The 14064-nt window shown below is 39.7% G+C and overlaps 1 protein-coding gene across 2 annotated transcripts in view; it reads right to left on the reverse strand.

Annotated features, from left to right (window-relative positions):
- usp43a (ubiquitin specific peptidase 43a) overlaps window positions 1-14064 on the reverse strand; it is a 100370-nt gene that overhangs the window by 35275 nt on the left and 51031 nt on the right. For both annotated transcript variants that reach the window (XM_044345751.1, XM_044345753.1), the window contains exons 4-6: window positions 12084-12176; window positions 7935-8070; window positions 5041-5185 (exon numbers count right to left, since the gene is read on the reverse strand). In XM_044345751.1, coding sequence (XP_044201686.1) covers window positions 5041-5185; window positions 7935-8070; window positions 12084-12176 — 374 coding nt within the window. The remainder of the gene's footprint in view (window positions 1-5040; window positions 5186-7934; window positions 8071-12083; window positions 12177-14064) is intronic.

Genomic DNA, 14064 nt, shown 5'->3' on the forward strand with positions numbered 1-14064 from the left:
CCATCATGAGACCTCCTGCTGCCATTTCCTCCAAATGTGAAACCTCATTATTGTACCTGGGAGCAGTGCTGATTCAATACCCCCCCCCCCCCCCCCAAGAGAGTTTAGTGATGAATTCAGAGAAATCCAGCACAGCTGCATACAGCCGGTTATGACGACAGAGGAATTCCCTGCATAAAATCAACCTTCCCCGGCAAAAATAACAATTTAGCTTACATGTTCAATGCTTTTCATCATGCTATAAATGAAAGACTACTCATTATTCACTGGACCGTATCAATACTTGCATGCACCCACTCTGTCCCCTCCTCCTCCTCCTTAGCTTGTTAATATCACTGCTCTTCTACCAGCAAGTCATGTGGGGGTGGAGACTAAAAAAAAAAAAAGAAAAATGAAGATGACACAAGTATGAAAGTATGAGGGGAAAGTGGAGATGTGTTTAGTGCTTCAAACACACTCATAGATAAACTTTTCCCAAACCTAATCTGGTGTATGAATTCCTCTAGAAACAATTAAATATCATAATCTCTCATACTGACAAACGTAATGACCCAACAGTCAGACAGTCAGAAAGGAGCGGCGCATTTTCAACTAGTTGGACATTTGAAGTTTTTCTGATACTTAACAAAAGCACTGCATTAAAAACATGTATCCAGGAAAGATCTATGAGTATGATGCTTTATTAGAAACCCAAAGACACATCAGTCTATAACACTATGACACAGAATTTTACAACATTTGGACAATTCTGAGGTAAACAGGACAACTAACACCATTAATGCTCCAATGGCATGCATGGTATTGCGTGTATTTGATTGGTGTGTTTGGCTGGATGATGTCCTCTCATCGGGTTTCCAGCTAAACATTCTGGTCTCATTGAAATGAATAAGGAGGTTGTGTTTTTGTTCTATTGCTCTTAATGCTATTGTCAGTCTGAACACAACATTTCAGTAAGGTCAATCCCTAAAAAAATCTAAAAATTATTCTCTCTCTCAACAAGAATACAAATTTTTTTTTTTTTTACCAGCGGCCTCTTTTGTCTCCTCCTCTGCTGGGGCAGCGATATCATGGTGGCAAAAATATCATTTTCAGGATCACAAGACGAAAAAGAGGACCAAGGAGACGTGATGATGAACCCTATGTCACAGGAGAAAACTATCATCTCTACTTGCTACTGCATGTCCAGATTCTACCGTGTTGAAAGCATATTTTCTGCCTCTACATCCTCGTCACTCTCCCTCAGTCTGAAGAGGACGGTGCATGAAGTGCATTTCTGAGCAGAGCTGTGCCATGCAACACAGCTGCCTTAGTTTTTAAAGTCACTGCACAACTTTCTAGCGACCTACAAATTGTCATGCTGTGACAGTTTGACAGCGAGATAAAGACAAACCTGGGAGGACATCAGTATGTGACAGCAGCCTGCTTTCAGTCGGAGAAAACTATAATTCCTCACCACATGCTGAGCTAACCTCTCTGAGAGTACATTATGGCTAAATTCTCCATTTTACTCACCAGTTTATTACATGTTGTCCACCTTATGCGGACAACACTTTTGCCACTTCTGTACTGACTGAATTTATGCATAAATGTTGCCTTGTTCATATACAAGCTAGCATCATGTTACAACACCCTGAATGAATTTCAGCAGCTCAACAGAAAAATCAGTCAATAAAATGAGACGTGTTGGTTTTATGTTAAATAACCTTGGAAATAAGATTTATTCCCTGTGATAATTATTGTTGTGACACAAATCCAATTTTATGAGCATAATTTGATTTTCTTATGATTTTGGAGAGAAAAAAAAAAGACTCAAGATAAATTAGCCTGCTTCACATGTCACTGCAGTGTTTCATTTCTCATGCCTGCAAATAATACAGTGAACCTTGCTCTACGTGGTGTCTGTTTACATCGTTAGCACGTATATTAGTATGATCAGCAGGTTGTTATTGAGAGTTGATACTGGTAATAAGAGAAGTTGACAAAATTAGAGACACTCAAACCTATTTTCAAATGATAAATGTGTCATGTCTTGTGCAGTGTAGATCACTGCCAATGAATGAAAACTTAACGTCTCCAACAAGTTGATTTCCTGAATTATTTACAGATTTCTTACTGGTAAGAACATGAACAACAGTCAGTTAATGATTTCATTGCTCTGTGAGTCTTGTGTTTAAACACTGTATATGAGGATAAGAGTGCACACTGCACATACCTAAATAAGATGCTTTTAGTTTTTTCTTACTCTATTTCTGCCTGTATAAAGTAACCTCAGTCACACATGACTATGCCAAACAAATTCACATCTCTTGGAGGAAAGCTAAATCCAGACTTCCTCTAGAAGTTGTCTTGTGAGTTGGTGTTTTTTTTATAGCACACTTGGCCCTACAGGCTTTTGATGCAGTCCTGTCATGGCAGCAGTAGGCGTTAACTTTTCACAAGCTGCAAAGACAAACTGCATGATTGCAATGTTGTAGCTCAGCGGTTGTACAGAATACACTAGTTTGAGGAAGAGACCTTTTGCACTACATGACATTTGGGATGAGGACCGAATATAACAATTGGTTTCAAAAACACTGATCTGTCTTGTGTGTGGGAAGACTTGGGCTGTGTGTGTATTTAACCTCTACCATTTCAACTTGAGTGCCTGAATCACAAGTGTAAAATATATGGACTATATATATGAACTATAGTACCTTGAAAAAAATTCAGACAATCCCTGGTGATTGGAAAGCCATGTGATCTGAGGGTCTCCGGTTTGGCTTCAGCCAGGGACCTTAGTTGCAACTATTGCAAGAAGACAATGCAATGCCAATCCGACAAGGTGCTGCACTGGCCAATCAAACACGTACAGGTGCACGTTCCAGGTTGCATTTTATTCTGAGTTGTCAAACCTGGTGTGATGACAAATTATAAAAACATTAAATCGTTCTTATTCACTGGAAACTGAGTAGACAAACCAAAATAAACTACATACAAAAATGCAACAAAATACACTTTGCCACGATTCCTCAGATTACAGACAAAACCTATTTGTAATAATGCATAATGTAAAAACAGCCCCTGTGTTATTTTATTTACATGCTTTTTCAAAAGGTTGTCCTCTTTACAAAGAAGAAGAAATTATGCAGAAAATGCTGCCATACATCATCTTTTATCTCCGTAATGCTACGCTACGGTCTCAGCTGTAATGAGTGTGTAAATTCATATGCTATACTTTATAAAACATGACATAAATCCCATTGAATGAAGTTATGATATCCTGGAATCTGGTCTGCTGTGATCTTATGAATTATTCGGAGATAAGGGCCATTCATCATTTTCATCAGATTGCTCGAACGGAATGGAAGTCACATGAGTCATTACCAGTGTGTGTGTGTGTGTGTGTGTGTGTGTGTGTGTGTGTGTGTGTGTGTGTGTGTGTGTGAGTTATGTGTAAGGTTTTTCCTTGAGGGTCGTGTATTTCTGAGACTCTCTAGAGTAATTCTGATGGATTCATTACCTACTTGACTTACACAGTTGATGTGTGTTTTTGCTCACGCAAGCGTGTTTGTGTGTGTGTGTGTGTGTGTGTGTGTGTGTGTGTGCTCCCTCTCTTAGTACTGAAGTGACAATAGACATACCTCCTGTTGAGAAAGTGAAGAGTCTTAATTTTTCATGAGCACTTTGAGCACAGAAGTGAATAATTGATGTCATTCTTCTTCTGGGGGTAACAAAAACCCCTATAAGGGCTTCATTCAGCAGTAGGTTGCTGTACAAAAACTAACCTCAACTGACCTAACTGGCAAGCCACAGAGGTTACCACTATAAATGACCTCACTCAGTGACATTACTCAATTAAATCCCTTGCGGATCCGTTAAAGAAACGGCTGTTTAGCCATAAAACATAAGTCTGTGTTTAGTAAAAGTGACATGACCATTACAGATAGAGCAGAGCTGCTGGTGCAATAAGAAAGATCTAAAGGCCTGATTCACCTCAGCACGCTAGAAGCGGTGATGGAGAAGAGCAGCGAATGTAATGTAAAAAGTAAAGACTGTAAAAAGTAATGCAATCCGGGTGGGACGAGTGTTCACACAGGCAGCCTCAGCAACGAAATACAAAACTGAATGTTAAAGCTCACAGCCTGACTCCCATCCATCCACAGCGCGAGGATGATACTCGCCCCTGCTTCATTAACCCCACTGGAAGTTGTCTAAGCACCTGTAACCACATTCCATAATTGATTAGATATGATATGCAGAAGTGCCCAAGCTGCTCCTGTTAGCTTTAAAAATGGACAGGGGAAAAAAGTTTAATAAGTTTTAAATCCTGTTTCACTCTCCTCCTGACTTTATAGAAATGTGTTTTGCTGGATTTTCTTCAAGTGAGCAGCTGGCATTAATAGAAGCTAAAACATTATGTAGTTTGTGCAACAGTGACTGCTATTGTTAGCCCACCAACCATGCCAGCCCCTACATGCCATTTCCTGTCCCATCACAGCAGTACATTTTCATTTGACCTGATCTAAAATAAGTGAGCTTCATTACACTGCTATCTTAAGAGGACACACACATATTTATGTCTATATTTAGACATTTAAGCCACAACGTTGCGCATGTTGTATCCAATATTGTGAGAACATTCAAAAAAGGCAAGTTTGAAACCGTTCTTACTCGCCACAATCTGATGATTTCTCAGCGTTTTAGTTAACTTGATGTTTCTCGAGTTAACTTTCCATTTTGGATGATGTGATGCATCAGGTTGGCATTCAGACTAATTTGTTTGGGAGCCATCGTGCGTAACGAAAAAGAATGAAAGGAGGAATACAAAGCACGTCGCAGACACCGGGCCTTCTCCTCACTAAAGTAAAATGTCTGCCTGTGATAAAAAACACTGTGATTAATGAATTGTAAGAACACGTGAGAAAAAGTTAATCAGAACAACAGAGGGAGGCTGAACAGGAGAAAATTAGATATGAGGAATGAGCAAAACTGCCAAATGAGCGTGGGAAGTCATGTGTTGACAGTGTTATTGATGGACATCCGAGCTGTTACTATGGATACCTGAGTGTGGTGCAGAGCCTCCACGACTATAGAGGGGTGGAGCCTGGAAGGCGTAGATGACATCGCTATCGGCGATTGCCGTCAGGTCGTCGTCATCTGAAAAGGAACGCTGGAAACCCGTGGAGTACAACTCTGATAGGATGACCTGCAGGGAGCATGAGAGAGACATCACATTAAAACACACTATGACTATAATAAAGTCATCTTTTCAGAGCTGAACCAGGATTTTTTTTTTTTCTAGTAGCTGCAAACCAAATTTGCTCACAAGGGACAGTAAAGAATTAATTAGAGGAATTAGAGTGAATTGAACTGAAAGTAAGAAAAACATGGGTACCAGTGCTGACCCTCTGGGATAACATGCTATGAAGATATAAAGTATGACTCACAGAAATAAACCAACAATGATACTGTAGGCAGACATAAATCAAAGCAAACCCTAAAGATTGCTGCTTCAAATCTCTAGAAATAAATCACATAAAGCAGCTTGCAAAAGACTAAAAGGAATTTCTCAAACAAGCACAAAATCAGAGACCACGACTCAGCAACTGAAAGACATCAAGGTTAAAAATCAAAGACACGAACTTCTGCAAAAGGAATGATATTAAAGACTCATTTCTTTTTACAATGTCTTAATTTGTATCTACCAGAGTTGTGAATTTCCTAGTTTCTTGTTTAAATCAAGAGCTTCAGTGCCCTGATAGTAAAACAGAGATAAATGTATTGATTAATGGAGAGTCATGTATATTATATTTTGTGCATGTAAGTATTTATGTGCAAACTAACACGTCTTTCTGTTTTTATACTTTATGATCAAGGAAAATAGGTATGTGTGATTGGCTGGCAGGTGTCTTGTTAAATTATCTCTGTGCTCAAAGATTACTAAACTGCAGGTAACCATAGCAACAGCACTACTTTGTGATATCACTGAACTCAGAAACAGGCCTAAGTGTGAGTTAAACTGACAGACAGTGTACTTGCCTATGCAATCATAGTATACTATCAGAAACAACTTGTTTGTAGGGCAACAACATCTTCTTTAAGTACATCTATAAGCATCAAATACATGTTATATAATAATTCTTATGTAGAGAAAAAAGGCATGAAGCGATGAAAAGGGTGTAAAAGATTTAATGACAGTTGAAAACTGGCTCCGGAGCTTAACAGATGCTTACAAGGTGGAGGCATTGAAAAGATGACTGTGGTACCACTAAGTAGCTTATATGGGGGTAAAACACACACACACACACACACACACACACACACACACAAACACACACACACACACACAAATCATACTCGAATAAATTATACTTCAAAGAAAGAAACTGGTCAGGGATGGAGCTATGGATACAGATAAAAGGCAACAAATAAGCTGTCTATTCCACAGCTTTCTGAAAGGATGACCATTCAATCATCCCTTCAGTGTGTGTGTGTGTGTGTGTGTGTGTGTGTTCTCCCTGTTGGGTCACATCGCAAAAGAAATGTCTTAAAATCAGGCTTCATCTGTTTTAAGCCATCTCTGCCCGGCTTAAGACTGAGAAAGGTAGAAGTTTTCCACAACAAATCCAACAAAATGAACAGCAGAGTGGGGGAGGTGTTGAGAGCGTTCAGACTCACACAGTCCTGGATATCGGTCTAGTCAGCCAAACGAGTGAAAACACCAGCGTGGGTGGACAATAGGTGTGTAGGAGCTTTAACAATACAGTCCGAACAAATAAAATGCAATAGCTTAACAAGTTAATCTCATGCTGTGAAATGAAATGACTTCCCTCATCAGGGAACCAGAAACTTGAAATTAATCTTCTGTTACATAACAAAAACTTTGAAAAAGAAGCTTCAAACTGGACAGTTTAATGAAGAAGATGAGCTGAATGACAGACAGACACATAAAGAGCATCACTCATCTCATTTGTTATCCATGTTTTATCTATTTGACTGCAGGCTATTTTTGGTTTGTGTATCTATGTTTACTGTTCTGCCACTGATGCCAATCTGTGTTTATTACACAGTAAGATTTCATGGGGCTTATAGTTATTGCACAGATTGCATTTTGACATACATGTATATTTGCTAGTGGAATAATGCACTCATGAACCGTGAAAAAGGTATTTTTCATTTCATGGCACATTTGCGTTTTTGCTGCTCTCCTGATGTGATGGAGGTTTAGAAATTCTAACATTATTCATCATCTGTCGTAGGACAAGTGCAAAGATTGATGAACACACACCTCTCTGGAACCTTTTCCTTTACCCTTTCTCCTGTCGGTGACATTTCAGCTAAGTGTGTGCATGCATTCATGTGTAGAGGCGGTCAATATAGTTGGGAATGGTTGCACGGGTGCTTCTTTTTCACTTAAAAATAATTGAAGAAAAGAAGGACGAGCACAGGTGTAATTAATAATGTTAACAATGGCTTCATTCCAATTAGGTGTCCCAGTAAGCCAGGGCTGCAACTAACAACTACTTATGTTATTGATTAGTTATTTTTTTATTGATTGTGTAGCTTATAAAATGCCAGAAAAATGTGAAAAATGCCCATCAAAATTTCACAGAACTGCTCCTTTAATTGCTTGTGAGGTGCCATCAACAGTCTAAAACAGAAGAAAGCAGAAAATCCTCACTTTTGAGAGGCTGGAGCCATCAAACTGAGCTTTTTTGGATATAAAAGAAACCATTTATACATATGTATATATATTTTTTATTACTCTCAGGACTGTGTGGGCGTGTTAAACTCTGCTTGATTGACATCTCCCTCACTCTCTGGTTGTACCTGTTGAGTTGGGACATCTTATTGGTTAGGTTGAGTTTGGTGAAAACACCTGTGTGGGTATTCAGGACCGAATTTGTGTGTGTCTGTGTGTGTGTGTGTGTGTGTGTGTGTGTGTGTGTGTATACCTGGTCTGGAGAGATTTTGCCCTCCTCTGCCACCATGGCTCTCAGGCAGGACAGGGAACCAAAGAGAGGTACAGCCAGCCCCACCCGCAGATACCTCTGACCCTTTGTACTGAACACCAGGGTCACACACATCGGCCTGTAGGGCAAATAGAGTGGGAGGGGGGGGGGGGGGGTGGAGGAAGTGTGTATTTATGTGTGTGCATTTTCAGGGGAGGGAGGGGTTGGAAGCCAGAGAGAGAGGAACACAAATGACATGTTACAGCAAAGATCTGATTTAGCAGGTTTACAGATTCCAAAGGCCATAAACATGGTATATTCCATAGTGTCAACTATATAGTGTCGAGACAAACACTTCAACCGAAACCAAAAAGAGAGAGAGATTAATGTAATTATGCAGAATTCGGGGATGTCAGGGGCAACATAAATCATGTAGTCAGTTTGTTAAAGAGATGTATTGAGCTTAGCTGAGTCTTGATGTATTTCAGCTGCCAAACAGCAAAACAATGCACTCAATAAAACGGGGGCTTTGAAATGCACTGTTGAACTTTTGAATGTAATAAGTTTGGGGGGGGAGGGAAGATTTCCTCTGACAATACTGTTGTACAAAATTGGATTTTTCTGTGTCTGACTTCATATCTGAAGCGATTAAACTATTTTCAGATGTTTCCTTCAGAGTTTCATTTCTCTCCGGTGCGTATGTGTGAACTCATGCGAGGCCGGACATGCCGAGCTAAATCAGCACATTGGCGTTGATCCCGCAGGAAGCTGATGTGTGCTGGGACATGTCTGATTTACAACAATTTTATCACTTCCTGTCGGAAACACGGGGATGGTGATGAATAAGGAGATGGGATGAGAAATGATGGAGAGATTATAGGGAGATAAAAAAAATACATAGATGATTGGATCTGTAACTGAGGACGGAGTTTGATGAGAAGATGAGAGAACAGACGCAAGGGCAGGTGAAGGAGAGAGGCGAAGTAAAGACCGAAATAGGTAAAAGAGTACCGTCACGCCATCTCATTTGGGATGAAGACGGTGTAATCGCTGACACCTCCACTTCCTGTTTCCCATCATGCATTATTCAGGTGGGTAATGTGTTAGCAGTGGGGAGGCTGACAGAGCAGACAGCGGAGCGTCTGAGCAGCTGTTTTGTTTACGTTGTTAGATGCTCCGAGATGAGACGCTGAGATGTGAAATGAAACGGGATGAGAGGTGTGGGATGACACTCAAGAGGAACAGGAAATAGAGATGTCATGTTACAAAGCAGAGGGGGGTTTTTTGCAGCCTTCCAGCCCCCCTGCTGGTTTAGAGCCTGGTAGTCTTTAAAGCAGTGCACACACTCTTCCGCCTCAAAAGATTAAAAAGGGTCTTTAAAAAGCCATGCTAGTGCTATTACACTCAAATTGCATGAAATTCTATTGCAGAGTTTCTGCATGTTAGCAATCATATATCATATATTTCCCGAACATGCTATTTTTGTTCAAACCTTTAAACCTGTTTCAATTAACTGAAACAAATATGAATGATTATGTACTATTTAAGACTTTAAACTTAAGTTTAATCCCTCAAAGTGAACTATTAGTTGTTTTTTTATAAGTATTTTACAGCAGCAGCTCATTTGAATAAGTGTGTTCGGGTGCTGATTGATAACTCAGACATCTGAGATTTGTAAGAAACATCTAAGAAATGACAATAATACATTTCTTCTTGCATCACAAAAGGTTGCTGTTGTGCAGTTAAAGACTTGTTGAACACATCCACATTTCTAACTGCGTTGCTGCACAATAATAACATAACTCAAAATAAGGATCTCTGCAAGCTAAAACTTCATATTGTACTGAGACGAATGAAATGCAGCGACATTTAAAAAATAAAACCGGTACTTTTTAGATCAGATTACGATCCGATTAGTTATATGAAACCAAAACACTTGAGATTGTTTGAGTAAAGTTAAGCAGTGAGTTAATGTATCATGCTGCAGTCTGCTGCTGCTGCTGCTGCTCTTTACCCTGGAAGCTCCTTCTATGGTCAGTGTATTCATTTGGTTTCGTACATACTTTTGCTTTTGTTTGTTTGTTCAGGATCTCGGCAGCCTTCTGTGTGTTCAAGTGCATCAGCATTTAATAAACGTTTAATCATGTGGTGAGAAGAATCATGAATTTGGGAACCTTTGAAAATCATTTCATATACCGGTATTTGTCTCACATGTTCCGCACTTGATCTGAATACATGAATGCAATCAAATACTCTGTAAGCTTGGATAAGCCTGTTTGCCCTATTGTACTGTTGCACAATACCTACAGTACCCACCCAGAAGGCCATACAAAAGCCAAGTGAGACATACTTCCTTAATTTACGTTGCTAAATTAGTCACCGACCAGTAACTAACAAGCAGGTTTTACAGCTTTAGTAGATATTTTAAATTGTTTTAGACACATTAACCTTTGAAATAATGATGCTGAGAAAGACTACATAAGGTTAATTTGAGAGAAAACACTCAAACATATTGCTGTCCCTCTTTTCTTTCTCTGCCATACTGGCATTATCTGCAGCACCCAGGCCTCGATGCCACGCTGCCAGCCAGACCCCGCTGTGTCTCTGGGGGCCTCAGACTTATCAGGCATTCTGTTGGGATACTGCTGCAGCAGGACGGTGCAATGACGGCAGTGTGCGTTTGTGTGCGTGTGTGTGTCAGGTCAGTGTGGGGCCAGCAGCGAGTCCACACACACACACACACACACACACACACTGAGCTTGAATGAATTTCTCTCTCTCTACGCTGGGCTCAGGCAACTGCAGGGACAGACCACACACTGTCAGAGAGCACGCGTTATAATAATGAGTTGAGGGTTCGCACTGTGGTGGCCATGCAGAGAGTTTGCAGAGCAGCGGTGTCTGCATATTTGAAGATAGGAGGATTCATTGAGCAGTGAATGTAGGGAAAATTGTGCCATTGGATTAGGCTGAAATTTAATAGATTTGTGTTGTTTTTTTTGTGTTTTTCAAACATATTTTATAGATGTTTTTATGGCATGCATTGATACATGGGCAGAGAAGGGGGATAACATGGGACGACTGATTTGAATAGGAACCAGAAATAGATTGCTGAAGCCCAAAGTACTCTTAAGCTACAGTGTCACATTTTTATGTCGATACTGATATCAGTATTTGGCATTTTAAAAAATATACTGATTATAGGCTGGTTCTCTTTTATTTTTTTATACAGAAACACACAACAAACATCGATAACAATCCTCTAAGTTGGTTTATTTCCTGAGTGTTACATTTTAGAGTTACCAAATAAACTTGTCAGTGCTCTCTGGTGGACGAACTATGTAACAGAGAGACTGTTTGGTAATTCTGAACTACAGTCTGAGTGGTCGACATATGCACCAATACGATATATCAACAATAGTGGCCGATATATCTGCCCAACATATTTATCATTCTAGATCTAGTATAGCACTCTTCCTCTATTTGCATCTCAATTGTCAACATTTCTAAAAGGTTCTTTGTGCATCTCCTCTACCTCTCTTCCTCTCTCTCTGTCTTTCCCTTCATATGTCAAAGTCGTACCGTCTTGCAGAGGGGACCTTGCTGACATGCAGCTTCTGGTACGGTTAAAAATGGAAACAGCACAGAAAGTGTTTGCTCAGGGACTTCTGATGGCCAGCATTTATCACTTTGATATGACCATGGCCAAAAGCTTGTTGTGTACAGCGTGTTTGTGCAAGCGTGCAGATATGCACGTGTGTGTCTAGTCCTTTTTTCCTTTTGAAATGTGTTACAGTGTGTTATTATGATAGGATCATATCCATATCATTGATATCAGGTGACCTCATACGTACACAGTGCTAGGAGCTAAGAAAAGCTTTTGCGTGACTAAACATTTTTGGGGCCTACAAGAGATTTTACCCTACAAACAGTACATATCAGAGCATATCATACATCAGCTGAAGTTTACACTACAATTTGGAAGGATTTTTTGAAGAAAAGGAGTTCAGGAAGTACAAATAGGAAGCAATATGTCATTCAATATGAACTGGCTGTTTTTATGAGTTATTACCTTAACATAGTGGCCCATAATAACATTATATTAGCTTTTCTAATGAATATGTTTTGTATGTCATGTGTGTTGTACATCACCTGGTTTGTCGTAGGGGTATAGGCAGGGAGATACATAAAAATGGGTCGAAGGTGTTGCTCTGCTTAAGGCAATGAGGGCACGTCAGAGAAGACCTGGAGGGAGACAGAAAGACCAGTCAAAACCTTGATTTCACATTTTAGGCTTTTTTTTTTTATTATTAAATATGATCTCAGCACACCATATACTCTTATTTTAATGATGGAATATCATTACATTACATCTTTTTCACATTATTATCCTGCTTTAAACCATTTCGGTCATTTCCACATCAGCCCATGGCAGTCACAAAGCTCACATCCTTTAAATATTTCAAAGGCCATTAGAAGAAACTTTCAACACCAACATGTATCACCAGCCATCTTGAGTATGGAATAAATGAGCAGTAGAAATAAACTATACTGCGTGCGGTAAAAACAAACAAACAAAAAAACAAAAATGCGCATATTCCATGTAGACAGTGGCGACTACTAAGCACTGAAACGGGCCATCTGGACAGATCTGCTGTTGAGAGGAGGGCAGCAAAGCTACAGAGGTGGGATGCTGTTCAGAGTTTTGGCACAAAAAAGACTGACTGTGGTAAAAAAAGGCAAATGAGCTGGAGAGGAGAAGAAAGGGGCAAAGAAAGGTTAAAAGATGAAAGGTGGATGGGGATGTTTAAAAGGGGAGGATGGTGGAGATAAACAGTTAAAGGAAGAAAGATGACTTGCGACTAAAATGAAGGACAGCAAAGGTTGAAAAAGACAGAGGAAACAAAAGTGGAGAGCAAAGACAGAGATGAAGAGAAAGACAACAAAGTGCGGGCCTCAAAGTGAGAGGGCAGATTAAAAATGAACAGAAGGTTGGAGGCAGGACAGTCAAGCTGACAAAAACTAAAAAGCAAAGCTGACGGAGAAAAAGACACCAACAGGAACTGTCAAGGTCTTTGAGCCAACAGTGGAGAGGAGCAGATCAGAGCAGAGGAATGAAAGGAGGATAGAGGAACTGAGGATCCCAACCTACAGTCCGCTATCAGAAACAATCTGCAACCAAACTGTTTTCAAAGCCACAGAGTGACCTCATGAGGATTTTAGATTAGTTGGATGAGAAGGAGGGCATTAAACCACACACAAGTACTGAAATGTGAAGGATGACACAATAAAGTTCAAGACTGTGGAGGTGCAGAAGTCCACGTGACTTTAAACACACCACAATAAATACCTGTATCATCATAATGAAGAAAATAACTGCAAACTGGACACAAAAGGCTTAAAATTGTAACATTTGAGAAGCTGAAACCAGCAAATTTTAAATCGATTATCAAAATAGTTGGTGATTGGGGAGTTGATTCTTTGGATCAACTAATTGACTAATCATTGCAGCTCTGTAAAGTATATTCCCAAGTTTCCCATGAGCCATAATTTGATTTTTTTTTATTATTATTGTAGTTTCTTATCATTTGAATGTCAAAAAGTAACTTAATCCAATTCCTGGCACCAAAGACCTAAAAGAAAAAGGTACCCATGTCGGTTCTGAACCCCGCAAGCACACGTCAGCAACACTAGCAGAGATACTCCCTGAGTAACTTGTTCTTATAGAAAAACATTGGTGAGATATGAGTTAACAAAATGTCCATACAGCCAAGGATTAAGGAGTGTGTACACTAGAATTTGTGTGGCAGTGTGATTGTGTTTGTCATGTCTTGTATAGAGGTGTTCTACTGCTCTAACCTGTGGTTCATAAAGAGTCAAGTACCATCTGTGTTTCCTGGTCTCACACTTTCTGGAAATCTTCAATCTATCTTCACTGCAAATACTACCAGGAATCCCTCAAAGGATAGTGTGATGCAAACAAGCAGCAGTTTGACATTGAAACAGTGAATGACGAATAAGCAAATACACTAACATTATGTTTTGACTACCAATACACGATAAATTCCCATTAACAGAAGGACGTTCTTACTGTGAGTTATGATTTTGCTTTTATCTTAACTATGACCAATAC

Source organism: Thunnus albacares, chromosome 3 (assembly GCF_914725855.1).
Source record: "Thunnus albacares chromosome 3, fThuAlb1.1, whole genome shotgun sequence".
In the NCBI taxonomy this organism is placed as follows: Eukaryota; Metazoa; Chordata; class Actinopteri; order Scombriformes; family Scombridae; genus Thunnus; species Thunnus albacares.